This window comes from Bidens hawaiensis, unplaced genomic scaffold (genome assembly GCF_021521415.1).
Source record: "Bidens hawaiensis isolate Kalapana, Puna unplaced genomic scaffold, B.hawaiensis_p1.1 tig00419489_1, whole genome shotgun sequence".
Lineage (NCBI taxonomy): Eukaryota > Viridiplantae > Streptophyta > Magnoliopsida > Asterales > Asteraceae > Bidens > Bidens hawaiensis.
The window spans coordinates 1,322-17,028 of NW_027504877.1; the positions used below are offsets into that span (position 1 = coordinate 1,322).

At 33.3% G+C, this 15,707-nt stretch overlaps 1 protein-coding gene across 1 annotated transcript; it reads right to left on the reverse strand.

Annotated features, from left to right (window-relative positions):
* Positions 1-456: 456 nt before the first annotated feature.
* Positions 457-15,507, reverse strand: LOC143609067 (uncharacterized; the record flags this gene model as incomplete). The annotated part of the gene is made up of 9 exons (XM_077083932.1): positions 15,399-15,507; positions 10,992-11,015; positions 10,007-10,938; positions 9,498-9,569; positions 9,204-9,275; positions 4,001-4,792; positions 3,793-3,906; positions 2,798-3,117; positions 457-1,036 (listed from the first exon to the last, which is right to left on the reverse strand). Coding segments are annotated over exons 1-9 (3,015 nt in total), but the record flags the coding sequence as incomplete, so codon positions are not given.
* Between the last annotated feature and the right edge of the window lie 200 nt (positions 15,508-15,707).

Consider the following 15,707-nt stretch of genomic DNA (forward strand, 5'->3'; position numbering starts at 1 on the left):
TAATCTTTCACCTCCTTTAGGCTTTTAGACATATCAAGACATTTATCCGATTCATCTGTATCCAGGTTGGGCTGATCAATATAGTCAGCAGAAATTGTTTCTTCTGTGTGTGAATTACTGATTAATCATTCACCTTCGGTTTTGTAGGTACCTACGTATAAGAAAAGACCTTTTAAACAGGTATAAACGGGAATTATATATACAAAGAAAAATACATAATTTAAATTAAATTTGACGAATCTGCTCTTACTAATATTGCATAAATTCTATCAAAAGGTTAAAACTTAAAAAGATAAGAATGTGAGATAGACCCATTCTTGTTTTGACCTCTTTTGACTCACCATTTGTTTAAAAGATTTATACATAAAGTTTTATGTCATTAAAGAAGTAAAAAGTTTTGGTTTATATTAAAGCATTTAAAGGAACTAATGTGGCAAAACTATGCTAATTACTCACTTGGAATTCCAAAGCCATCTTAAGTTGCATTAAAACTTCTTTTGTTGTCGGTCGTTTTTCTTTTTCATCATGTAGGCACCGGTATGCAATCTCTTGAAATGTAGTCAATGATTCAGGCACAATCTGCTCCCTTATTTGCTCGAACACCACCTCAATATGATTTCCTTCTTCAAATTTGTTTTTAATGAGCTCGGGGAGATAGTAACCTGGATGTTCGTGGATTGCAAATGTTGATCTTCCGCTCAAGATCTCAAACATAACCACACCAAATGAATAAACATCAGATTCTACTGTTAGGTATCTTGATTTTTTGTATAGTGGGTCCATGTATCCCTGGGTGCCACATGCATAATCGATGACATACTCTATATCTTGAGTTATTGGGCTTATTTGTGAAAGCCCAAAACCTGAAAGTTTTGCTTTCCAATCATGGTTTAGTAGAATGTTTGCAGTTTTGATCTCCCCATGCATCACCCTTGTTTGTTTTCCAACTCCTCCATGAATGAAGTCCAACGCGCTTGCAACATCGATGCATATATTAACTCGTTTCATCCATGTCAGAGAAGCATCGTTCAAATACCTATAAAGACTTCCTCTAGGCGCATACTCATAAACAATGATTTTTTCTTCCATTCATCACAGTAGCCTACAAGACCAATAACATTCTCGTGTTTATACTCCCGAAGAATTTGTATCTCACTCAAGAACTGTTTTTTCACTTGACCAAGCCTTGTATCCAATCGCTTTGCTACAATGGTTTTAAATTCATCACCATCTTGAAGGTTTCCTTTATAGATTTTCCCAAATTCTCCTTCACCAATACAATTGTCATCATGGAATTTTTGTGTGGCCAGTTTTATGTCTTCAAGTGGAATTCTAAGGCTGTCCTTTCCTATCAACCACGAGAAGATAATAATGAACTGTTAAATTACGATGGATGATTAAATTAGTATTTGAAAATAATATATAAATACGATTGACTCATTGCTTATAGATAAAAGTAGCTTGTTAAAAACTCAAAAGAGTGGTTTTTCAAAATTAACCAGAACGGTTTAAGTTTAGATACTACTGTACATTTGTACATACGAAATTCACTTTGTACTTCATTAAGTTAATCTAATGGCAACAAGCATTTTACATTTGTACAAAATGGTAATTAAAGTTTTAGGATATTGACTTACTTGAAAGAATAATGCTTTCTCTAGTTGCTTGACAACGACTTTCATTGTTGGACGTTTGTCTTGAGTTTCTGCCACACACTGATGTGCAATTTCAATAAATGTGTGCAAAGAATCCTTGTTGGGTCCTCTATTTAGAACAAAATTGTGTTCATTGGTTTCTTCCTTTATTATAGGATCTATCATCTCCTCTGTTGTTCCTTTGCTGAAGCTACGTCTTGCCATAGGGGCCAACCCTTTGTCACTCTCTTTCAGGTAAATTGGATCATTCGCTAACCTCCCACATAGAATTTCAAACAAAATTACTCCAAAACTATAAACACCCGATTCTCTTTTTAACTTACCACTCTTCACATATTCTGGATCAAGGTAGTACTCGCTACCGTACGGCGTCTGAGCGGGCATCTTGAGATGTAGAGCTTCATCTTCTTTATTTGGAGGCATGGATACGGATAACCCAAATGAATCGATCTTTGCCCCCCAATTCTCATCCAACTGAATGTCATAGTTTCTTAAAAAACGGATTATTACCTTCCTTTGGTCTTCAATCTCGAAGTGAAGGTAATTCAATGATTGTGCAACATCAATGCAAATTTTCAAGCATTTCTCCCATGTCAAAATACGCTTGTTGTTGCCGTTGTTCAAATATTCATAAAGGTATTTATTAGAAACATTTTCAGTGACAATGATCATCTCAGAACCTTCAATACAAAATCCAAGTAGACTGACAATGCTGTGATGCTTAACACTACTAAGCACTTCAATCTCTGTATAGAACAATTCTTCTCCTTGCTCGTTATCTCTAGGATGGACACGTCTTATAAGTACAGTGTTGTGTTTCTTGGGTGGTTCACCTTTGTTTTTCCCTTCTATGGATGGTGGGGTTTCTTTATCAAAACAGTCGAGTTCACCTCTATACCAGGTATAGTAACGGCTAACTCTAGTTCTGCATGTGTCTGAGAAATTATCGGTGGCTGAAATAATATCATTGAGAGGAAGCTTCAAGTGTTCCAAGTTGTTTCCCTGCAAATACGTGACAAGGTTGTAAAGAGAGTTGCAACTAGATAAATGATAAGAAAATTGGAAAGAAATATAACGCGGTTGCAACATCAATGCATATAGTAAGGCGTTTCACCCATGTAAGAGAAACATCCTTCAAATACCTATCAAGACTTCCTTTGGGTGCATACTCATAAACAATGACGTTTTCATCTTTTTCATCACAATAGCCTATAAGACCAATTATGTTCTCGTGCTTATACTCCAAGAGAATTTGGACCTCATTCCAAAATTGTTGTTCCCCTTGACCAAGCCTTGTATCTAGTCGCTTTGCAACAATGGTTTTAATTCCATCACCGTCTTGAAGCTTTCCTTTAAAAACTTCCCCAAATCCTCCTCCACCAATGCAATTGTCATTATTGAAGTTTTGTGTGGCTACTTTTATGTCTTCAAGTGAAATTCTGGGGTTGTTGATCTTGTTTTTCTGTCAGACATGACACACCAATTAAATTACATATACTGATCACAATTATATGTTGTTAAAATTATAACGGCTGATTAATATGGTGTTGAAAACAATATATACAAATTAGTAGGTGCTATCAGAAAACAATAAATTGTCAAAATACATGTTAGTAATGAAAGACTACAAATTAGTTAACAATTAGTGATGAGGTTGCTTTGCTGCTATTTAAAATGGTGATGGTAATTTACAGAAACTGTAAACAATGATAAAACCTTACCACAGTAAAATATTTTATAAAAACTAAAAAATGATGATGAAATTAAAATTTTGATGATATCATAGACTTCAAACAATGAACAATATGAGTTTAACATGCGTGATAATTGATCAATGCCCTTTTATCCATTAAAGATGTGCTTTACTTAGTTTTCAAAAGTTTTAAATTGAACTTTGATCATATTCTTTTCTTTACACTTTCATATCAGCAGTTCAGCAAAGCTGCAGACAGTCTAAAAATGTTTAAGCAACAACGATAAAACAAAGTAAACTCAGAAAGTGGAAAAGATTTTTACCATTGTGCTTTATCAATTATAGTATAATGTCATATCAGTTTACATTTTTATTAAACTAAAGTGAATCATCACAATCACTACTTCTTAGGATCAATAATATGAAGTTAGAACAATGACTTACTTGAAAGAATAATGCTTTCTCAAGTTCCTTGACAACATCTTTCATTGTTGGACGTTGATTTTGAGTTTCTGCCACGCACTGATGTGCAATTTCAATAAATATACGCTTTGGGTCCTCTATTTAGAACAAAATTGTTTTCACTTGTTTCTTCCTTTATTGTATGATCAATAATGTCTTGTATTGTTCCCGAGCAGTAGCATTGTTTTGCCACATGAGCCAGCCCTGCTTCATTCTCTTTAAGGTAAATTGGGTCAAAGGCTATCCTCCCACATAGAATTTCAAACAAAACTACTCCAAGACCATATACATCCGATTCTCTTTTTAACTTATTAGTCTTCTTATATTCTGGATCTATGTGGCGCATTCTGCCAATCCAGCTGATATGGAGTGCTTCGTCTTGTTGATTTGAAGGCAGGAATACAGACCACCAAAAGTTAACAGTCTTTGCCCCGCAGTTCTTGTCCAAAAAGACGTTGTAGCTACATATATCACGGTTTATTATCATCGTTTGGTCCTCCATCTCATAGTGAATGTACTTTAACGCATGTGCAACATCAATGCAGATTTTCAAACGCTTTTCCCAAGTGAAAATGCGCATGCTACTGTTGACGTCTTCCAAATAATCACCAAGGAATCCATTAGAAGCATTCTCAAGGACAAGGATCATCTCAGAAGCTTCAAAACAAAATCCAAGTAGGGTGACTATGTTGGGATGCTTAACAGCGCTAAGCACTTCAACTTCTGTAAAAAACTCTTTTTCTCCCCAGTACTCATGTCCAGGAGGAGGGTAGCGTTTAATAAGCACATGATCAGTCCCTTCAACAACGGATGAATGATTTTCTTTACCAAAATGGTCGTCGAGTTTTGCTCTGTACATAGTACACCCACCCCCATCTGGAATTTCGTAAGCCTTTGAAAAACCATCCGTTGCTAATTGAACATCAGCCAGAGGAATCTTCAAATGTTCCAACTTCTTAATAATTAGCTGCTGCTGCTGCTGCTGCTGCAAATTATTTAAATATATATATGTCATAAGGCAATTAAATTGAAATTGTGTGGTTCATATTTTTATAGAGAAATTGGAATTCATGGCCGATTAGCTGCTTCTTTTTTCCCCTTTGTTTTGTGACTAGACCCTTCTTTTAACTATTCAAGGCCACCTCAACACATTTGCCCAAGCCCACAAACCATTTATAGTTTGTTCTAAACTAGGCCCAAATACAAAGTTACAATTTGTTAAACCAAATTATTTTAATGCTAGATTAAATGTTAATATGAAAGGATTATAAATCCTCTGTATTAGCTTACTCTAATTAAATTGTTCATGCTTATAATTATAGATGATTTGCTAGAATTTCAAAGTATTTGATTATATGCGTGTATTCTGCCACTAAAGTGAAAAAAGTTGTTTGACCAACTAGTTATTTTAAATTGTAGGTATATAAGAAAGGTGGATTATATATGTTCATATTTATTATATAAATTAGATGAAATTGATTAAGAAAGAGTAAAAAAGGAAAGTTGAACAAGTATATTGCAGCACTTAGATTACTGAACGTACGTATATAATTGCATGATTCATAAATTTAATTTAAAATATTTTAATTGATGTTATATTAAACTAAATGGTAACGAATATGAACAGACATTATAAAACAATAAGTTAGTAAGAGCATCTCCAATGCTTTATGCATGGTTTGAAATCCAACCATCCTAATCATTCACTCACATTCTCTCTCCTTCCATTCTCACTTCTTCATCCTTTCACACACACCTTACAGACCATATTGAAATTCCAAACTCTTTTCACTCTCTCCTATCTCTCTCTCTCTCTCTCTTCCACCTAGGAGACACCTATGATTCAAAACATCCAAAACCTCACCATTGGAGATGCCCTAATAATAAGGAAACATAAAAGTTATTTTAATATACATTTTCTTTATTTATCTTTTGGCATGTGAAGAGGTAACTCTGGGATTTAGGTTATCGTAAGAGCATTCTCAATCCATTCATCAAATTATGTGAGATGGGTTTTTTATAAGTTAAGGAGTGATTTAGGGTGTTGTAAGCGAGTCCTATAACTTTTTAATATATTTTGAAAGTGGTTATGAGTGAAGGGGAGAAAAAAAGTAATGATAAATTTATAAAGAAATATTATTTAATTGAACAGGAGAGAGAAAATGCAGTGATTTTTAGTATAATTTTGGATTTGAGGTTATGAGATGGAATGGGAATGTTCTGAGGTGAGGTCGTGCTCCGATATGCAATGTTTTCAAACCTTGCCTGGACGTCAACCCGGACATCTTGCCAGGTCAAAAGTCGAACCGACCCGGGAGGACGGATCGGTGTTTGACCTGGTAGACCTCATAAATAATTTAAATATTATATATATTATATATAAATAAAATAATAACCAAACTTTCATTTCATGAAGCATGTTTCATTAACATAGCCCAACCAGACCAAGTTTTATGAAGTGGACTAAGCCTAACCAACCCAATCAAGCAACACAATCAAATGGTCCAACAAAGGAACCCTAAGTGATATAACGGAGATAGAGCAGTGACCAAGAGAAAATTGACTGGTGTTCATGTTCTTCTTCCCATCTTCTTCCTATGTCATATAATCAGTCAATTACCATCCTCGTGCTTATTTTGTGTTAAAATCAAACCACTTAAGCAACATGGGAAGTTCAAATCGACGAAGTTTCAATCAAGTAATTGATTCAGAAACGAGACGATTGCAGAGTTGGGGACGAAGCCGCGTGGTTCAAAGATGGAATCTAGGGTTTTCAGTTTTATTTTGTTGGTTTCTTTTATTAATTTTTTAAAATTTCCGGTCCACCCAGCGGGTCATCGGTTCCGGTATGCTTAGCGGGTCCCGGTCGGACCGGCCGGTCCTGTCCTTGTTTCAAAACACTGCCGATATGTTTTAGGGCCGTCCAAACTGTTCGCCGCTCGAACTCGCTTATCGCTCGCTTGGAAATTTCTCGAAAAATACTCTCTCGTTTTTCGCTCGATTGTAAACGAGCCGCTCGGTTCGGTTCGGTTTGTAAACGAGCAAAGGTTTGCTCGGTTCGGTTCGGCTCGAATATTTTTAATTTATTTTTATATAATTATATATGAGCAAATACACACATAAAATATTAGTATACAACTGTTTAAAACCTTTTAAAATTTTCCTATTACGTCAACTTTATAATTTCATTGGTTCTATTCAAGTTTTTAAAATACTAAAAGTTTGTTTACATGTTTATTATATCTCACTTTAAATTTGTATCTCCAAAAAATTTACAACCTATAACACCTTTGTCTAAAAACTACTAATTTGTTTACAAAATGTATTATTTACAACATTCAAACTTGTTTCTTATTAAAATTTTTAGAGTGAAAAAGAAATAAATAATGCTCGAAAATCGCTCGGCCGTTCGATCGAAAAATGCTCGATTCGATTTTGGCTCGGTTCGAATTTCAGCCGTTCTGTTCGGTTCAATTGTAAACGAGCCAAGCAACGAGCAAGCCTTCGCTTGTTTCGGCTCGGCTCGGCTCGTGAACAATGTTTGATCCTTATCCCATTTCATAATTCAGCCCAATAATCTAGTATGTGGATTAGATGATGTTATAATCAACATAAATTTGGTTCTAAAAAACACATCATACATTAATCATAGTTATATTTAATAATGGTTAATTAAAGGATAACTCGGACCATAGTCGGGTCATTCATCCCTTGTTTATGTACTTAGGCCCACATTGTACAGGAACCATAACACTAACAGTCCTCTAAACCTTACTAAAACTGACCTTATTAATCATGCAACAACCCATGCGAGTAAAGAGAAAACAATGTAGCCGTTTGTCATCATACGCCCACGTTATCTATTTTCACTGTTTTCCACTTCTAACCCATAGGCTTGAATTATTGATTTACAACTTCAATTGATGCATAATTGCATAAATTGATCAAATTAATTCTTGATAACAAATTTCAATATTTTAAGTAATACCGTAGTTTTATTTTTATTAATAATTTTGACAAAAGGTCATGAATAACTTGTATATATCAACTCTTATATTATAGTTAATTATTTGAGTAAAGTTAAAATAAAAGGACAACGAAAATGAGAAGGGTGAGAATCAATTTAATCTATTAATATTAGATTTTAATGGTGGAGATTAATTTGAGAGAAAAAATTGATGGGAAGAGCATAAATGTAACAACCCACTTTTGTTGACTTTCTCTTTCCACATGCAAGTCACATGTCAATTCCCTTATCATTTAAAAACGCCCATAACTTTTTCAAGCAACATTCTTTTTAAAAAAAAACTCACCATAATAACAAACATTTTTTTTATCTTTAATATGAGTATCATATTGTTATATAAAAAAATAGTGGGTTTTTATATTGTGTTATTGGTTGTTCATTGCGTTTTTTAATTGGATTTTTCGATGCATTGTGTTATAGATTTTGGTCATTGTGTTATCAATTGGTACTCATATTAAAGATAACAATTAAAACAATGATTACGTCATTGAGTCTTTTTTTACTTATCATTGTGTTTTAGTCATTGTGGAAAAAAAAGTATTATGCTCATTGTGTATTACGTTCATGTCATTGTGTAACATGTAGTTTCCATTGTGTTTCACGTTTCAGGTCATTGTGTTATGTGTATTCACCATTGTGTTTTATGTTTCAGGCCATTGTGTTATATGTATTCATCATTGTGTTCTACGTTTCAGTTAATTGTGTAATATGTATTCATCATTGTATTTTATGTATTAGAGAATTTGTTGTTATTTTACATTATATTTACGTATTAAGATTACACAACAGTGTTCTTAGCATTAAAAAAAATACACAATGACAAGCAGAAAGACACAACGATGAAAAAATACACAATTACAAACAAAAAGACACAATGACGTAATTTTCTTTTAATTTTTATATAACAAAGTCATACTCATATTAAAGATTAAAAAAATCGTTTTTTATTATAGTGATTTTAAGAAAAATATCATATGAAAAGGTTAGTCATGTTTTAAAATGATGGGGGAATTGGCATATGACTTGCATGTGGAAAGAGAAAATATGTACTATTACCCTTTTTTCTTTGATACCCACTTGACACATATAAATTAATTATGACTTCTCACACTTATCATTTTTGTTGGCATTTGTAGAATAACTAACATTAATTATCTAAGTGTTAAGATATTGCAAACAATTCATACTTATACTTTGTTGCTATTAGTGTATTTGTTTCAATTCAAAAACTACATAAATAACAATTTACTATTTCTGTTGAAGTTTCGTCACATTCCAATTAAATTTATAGATTTCACTTTTTTTAGAAAACAAAAATACCAGAAAGGATAATCAAGTCGAAAAAGAAACAAAGAAAAGGTCATACATGAATTTCATGAGATGCTTTTTCAACTTCCTCGGCAACTTGGTCATATTCCGGTTGTTGTACTTGCTCCTCCTTCAAGAAAAAAAATGAGATAAAAAAAAGTTACTGATAAAAGCAGCATTTTAGTGATAAGAAGCTATATATTAATGATGAAAAACTATAAATTTGGTGATGGAAAACAAATTCAATTTGCAGATCTCAATTCTTTTACAAATATTTTAATGAGAAAAATGATGAAGTGACGAATAGAGAAGAAGAAGAAGAAAAAAAAAATGAGAAAGAGGAAGGTCTTACGAGAATTTGATGAGTTGGTGTCTCAAGTTCCTTGACAACTTGATCCTTATCAAGGTGTTGTACTCCCTCAACCTTTAAGAAATTATATCTATATTTATTGAGAATAAACTATAAAACAATGAGGAAACGGATAATAGATGATAAAATGTTGACGAAACTGATGTTCAAAGATAATGCCTTAAAAACCACCAAATAAATAATGCATTACAGGTCAAATTTGTTAGTGAAGTATAAATTAAGATAACGTAAATTAACAAAAGATAAAAATATTACAACGTTATGAAAAAAAGAAAATCACACACACGTAACCGTTTCAGTTTGGATCAACATTGATGTCTACGTGTCAAGTCTTTCAAGATCCATTCCATGTAATTGATATATAGTTTAGCTATTAAAAATGTAGCAATTTATATGTATTCCTTTTGCATTATAATAATATGTGCATTTAATGGTTGAATTAAATTAAATATATATATATACATATGTATATATATAAACACCTGACTTACTTGAAAGAATAATGTTTTCTCAAGTTCTTTGAGAACAACTTTTATTGTTGGACGTTGGTCTTGAGTCTCTACCACACACTGATTTGCAACTTTTAAAAATGTTTGCAAAGAATCCTTGTTGGTTCTTCTATTTGGAATAGAACTCATTTTACCAATTGCTTCCTTTATTGCAGGATCTATCATGTCCTCTTGTGTTCCCGTGGAGAAGTTTTGTCTTGCCACATCAACTAGACCTTTCTTGCTTTCGTTAAGGTAAATTTGGTCTCCAGCACGCCTTCCACATACAATTTCAAACAAAACTACTCCAAAGCTATACATATTTGTCTCTCTTTTTAATTCACCAGTATTCTCATATTCTGGATCTACATGGTATCGTTGGTCAAAATATGTTTTTCTATATTCAGCTTCGTCTTTTTGATCTAGAGGCAAGAATACCGCCCATTGAAAGTCTTCAATCTTTGCCTCCCAATTCTGGTTGAACCCGATTCTATTGGCATTTATATTACCATGTATCATCACTTTGTTATCTTCCATCTCAAAGTGAAGGTAATTCAACGCACGAGCAGCATCAATGCAAATTTTCAAACGTTTTACCCAAGTCAAAGTACGCATTTCTTTGACGTTTCCCAAATAATCACTAAGGTTTTCGTTTGAAAATTTCTCAGTGACAAGCATCATATCAAAACCTTCAACACAGAATCCTAATAGATTGACTATGTTGTGATGCTTAACACTAGTTAGCATTTCAAGCTCTGTAAAAAACATTCCTTCTTCTTGCTCGTCATCTACAGGAATGAAGCGTTTAATAACTACAGTGTTATGTCTTTTGGATAGTTCACTTATACTCTTCCCTTCTATAGAGAAAGTGTTTTTGTTATCAAAATGACCGAGTTCTACCGTGTTACCAAGTGTAGTAATTGTTAGATCCAATTCTGTATTTGTCTGAAAAATTGTTGGTAACTAACTTTATATCAAGAAGCTGAACCTTCAAGTGTTTCAAGTTCTTTACCTGCAAACATGTAACAAGCAAACATGTAACAAGAGGAAAAGAGAGTTAGAAAATATGAAATTATAGATACTTGTTAGAAGTGTCAGATCAATTTTTGGTGGTTAATATATTTGTAATCACTTTTAGGAACCTTAGCGGTCCGAAATAACCAGAAAAAAAAAAGAAAAAAAAAGCTGAACATAAAAAGAAAAATAATATCTTATGCTAGTGGGTCCCACCAATAAATATCTTTCCTCCTCTAGCGCACGAACACCACAGTTCACATGGTAGTAGTTTGTGTTTTCCATCTTTAATGGGTTTCTTCAACCATATAATTGGGCTCATTGTCTCCACTGTAAATTTGGTGATTATTTTTTGTATTGGTGGTAGTTGGACTTTGATAGGAGATGGTGGTTGAATAATTAACAGGAAATGTTAAAAGCATTTGATAGTTTTTTATTTTTTATTTTTCAGAGTAATTTGGTTATTTTCAATGCATTTGACTTAAAAAATATATTTATTTTCAAAATTTAAACATCTTGATTTAAAATCTCACACGTCTCATAAAGGAATATCTTTCTATTAAAACAATTAGGTCATTTAGTACTCTTTCAAGACTATTGGGAACATGTAAGAGATATCAGGAGGGATAAGGCAAAGATTGGTCGGCGGGTGCAATTGAATAGTGGTAAAATCGTAAAAAAAATCTTTGAGAATTAAATTATGAATAGTAGTAATTTGAAAAATACAATATATAACAAATCATTAATTATGTAATAAACAAGCGTTGTACAATAATTTAAGATATCGTAATTTTAATTTATTTTTCTTTCTTAATGCTCTTTTTAATAGTAAAAGTAAACAACCAAAGGGGTTGTACAACACTATCAAAATGTTTGTTAAGATGAGAGACCTCTCAAATGGTGTTTGTTGGTTAAGTCTCTTGGTGGATGAAAAATGGTAGAATAAATTGACGTAAAAAAAACAAATTAAAACGGTGAGAAATAAAGTATATCATACGTAAAAAAAAAGTTAAATAAGAAAAGACTTACAAAATACGGTTGAAACTTTAATGCTTGCTTCAATGCTTTCTCTAGTTTATCGACAATAATGAGAATATTTGGGCGGTTTGCTCGCTCTTTCTCTAAGCAAGAATATGCCGTTTTTGAGTATAATCTGAGTGAATACCATTTGATTCCTTAGATCAGGATAGACTATATCTTGCAGCGTTTCATTTTCATAATGATATTTGGCCAATCGAGCTAGAAAGTTGTTCGCCTTGTTCTTAATATATGCACTCCTCCCGCACAATAATTCGAATAAAACCACACCAAATGAGTAGATATCTGACTTGTGCGTCACACCCTTGCTCTTTTCAATTTCTGGGTCTACATACCCTATTGCGCCAAAAGGTTCAGAAAGGATGACCTGGTCCATCCGGTTAACCCATTGTTTGACAGAAACTTTAAAACCGGATAACTTTGGTTCCCAGTTCTCGTCTAATAAATTGTGGAGCTGTTGATGTTAAGATGTATAACACCATAACCACGCCCCTCATCATAATGGAGGTAACTCAGCGCACGAGCCACGCCTACACATATCTTCAATCTTTGAGTCCATGTGAGGTTCGGATTGTTAAGATGCTCGTTCAAACTTCCTTTGGCGGGCTGATACGCCCTGTTTTTTTTTAGCTTGTTCAATGTTTTGTTTTTCTTTAGGTCGGCAATAAACAGAGAATTGGTGCGTGGTGTTACAATGGCAAAAAGCTATTGCTAGCGGGCCCAACCCACCATACGGAACATTAATTTCTCAAAGTTATCTTCAGTTTCGGAGAAAACCCACTCGCTCAAAGGTCCAGACGTCCTTAGGATCGAACAAGAGATTACAAAGATCTAAGTCTTCTTCATTGAGGCACTCATGCCGTCCTTGAAGTGTTGTTTATTGGGATCGAACCTGAGTTTTCACTAAAAATGCCAAACTTCCTACCGGTCTACCACTACACCATATTGAAAATTAAGGACAATATGCAGTGTGTTGGAGTGTTGCAGGGAATGGGCAGAGCACCTTCCTGCATTTTTCAAATTTTAATTTTAATATAATGTTTATTTATGTTCTCAATTTTTACACTTTTTATTTATTTTTTAATTAATTTTAGTATTATATTAAAATAGGTTCAACCGGTTCGACGGGTAGGTCCTACAGCTACTGAGCTTCCAAGATATTTTAAATTTTGTAATTTCTAAAATCATAATTCCATAATCTACGAGCTTGTAGTAACCAACATTTTAACAGTGTGATTGACTATTTATGATTGTATATTGAATTTTATAAACTTTGTTCATCGCCTCAATATAAACCATTTTGCAATCAGGTGAGCATGAATGCAATCAACGTCATCAGCTAATCAATTAAGTCTAAAGCTATGAACTAATCAACATCAATTTGTTAAATTAATGAGCTAATCATATAGACCCCAGGGTTGTCCGGTGATGTAAAATTACCATACAGCATACATTGGCAAACGGTTAATCTTCTCCCGGTATCTTTATGTTTTTTTTTTTAATTTTATTATTTATTTATTATTATAGTTTCTTTCATTGCTAAACTAAAAAATTTATAATAAAATGTCAGGTAAGCGGGCAACAAGCTGCGCCACAATCCTATTTTGAATAGTAAATCCGATCATACTAAAAACGAAGCTTTGGGTTTTAGGAGCCAAAAACTTACTCTTCAATATTCACAACTCGCTGAACACTGATCAAAAAAGCCATAACCTCCGGGGTTAGAAACAGAATGTATAAAAAGCAAAGGGGAGAAACACACATTGTTTCTCTAAACAAGCGTTCTTGTGTTAGCAATTTTGTCTGATTTCGCGTTCAACGCAACTTGACCCGCAACAAACTCATTATTTCTTAGCCCAACAAGAGGGAACACTCCTGTAAGATCCACACAAGCGTGTTTCAAGCATATGTAGGTGTAAGAATTTGAATGAATAGACATCCTTGACTAGTATATTCTTTTGTGAAATTAAACTAAAAATTACAAATTTACAAGCCATCTCTAGATGCTTAAAATAAGTTACAAAGAAAACTAATAATCTAGAACTTATTTGATATGATTGCTTAGTTGGCATTTTGGAGTAAATCAAAACCCTGACAAAATATTGGTCATGGGCATTGTGATCGGGACAGACCCTAATAAATACTGGCCCCTCGGAGCATCAAACAATTAAGTGGGTTTTTGGTTTTTATTTTAGTTTAGTTTAATTATTTGTTTTATTATTATTTACTTGTTTATTAAAAAGAAGTTTAAAATCCCTCCGGACATCAAATCACAATGGAGCAACATAGGCTCAAGGATTTAAAGTCCCCGGTGTTCACGTGATAGTGACGTGGTATTGTAGAGGGGTTTTAAAACCCGCTCCACAAAGAATGGTCTTATGACCCTACACTTTCAAACAAAACCTCATAAGATCAAGCATATACAATAAATAGGCTTGAACTGCCTATATATTTATATTTTCTTAATACTTTTTTTACGAAATTAAATTACGACATACTGCAATTGCGACATATTTATGCGTTACAACATTGGTGACAAATTAGTTTGTGAGAGATCAGCAACGCATCCATTCTCCAATGGAATTTGTTTCTGAAATATTTCATTACAGATTATCAGTGACGGAGTTTCCATGATTAATTTCTAACTATAAGTTATGCATATTACAAATATCCAAAATAGATGCATGGTTGATCCTTTTTGATTATATCATTCATATATATACTAGCTTTTATCCCCTGTATTACTACGGGTGTGGGAAGCGCGGGGGTGGGGGGTTATTTTAAATTATTCATTTCTAATATTTATATATTTTTTTATTTTAATTTTATTTTTTGTAAAGAAAGTTAATAATATACTTGTGATTGATAATGAAAGAGTTTTGACAAATAAATAAGATATTATAACCCGGTTTAAAATTTATCTGGGTTTGATAATACCTATGGCCCGCTTATTTTTTTTACTACAAAATTGTTTCTTAATTATAAATAATATTTTTTAAAAAAATCAGATATTATTTTTTAGTATAGGTTGGATTAATGTTGACTAAGCCACCAGAAAAATAGTCGTTGGTGTGGTGACCAAGTTATGGGCTGAATGTACGTTGGAGTCCAAGAATAAAGGAACAGAATGAAGACCAAGTTTATCTGCTTAGTTTGCTAAATTTTTTTTTCTATTTAAGCATCTTTAGTTTGCTTTGTTTATCATCACTTTCAATTAGCCGAAATCCACTTTTGTAATCTTTTAATCATTCCTAAGCATTTGGCTTTAATAAAAAAGATTACTTTTGGCAGCAACTAGTTCCAGTTTCTTTGATTCATTTAAATTTCCTGATCCAAATCTTACATTTGGTATCAGAGCAACCACGTTCTGATCCAATTTTTATGCCAAAGTTCCTACGTTTCAACATCATGTCAGTCATCACAAACTCTAACTCCTCAAGAGACAATTCCATTCCATTCCAGTGCCCAATCCTCACACCTACAAACTATAATACCTGGGCCATCAAAATGGAAGCTATCATGGATGCCCACGGGTTGTGGGATGCCATCGAGCCACCAACCGAAGTGGTTGCGGATGAACGAAAAGTAAAACAGGCTCGAGTTTTCATCTTTCAGGCAATCCCTGAAGAAATACTTTCGCAGGCGGCGAAGA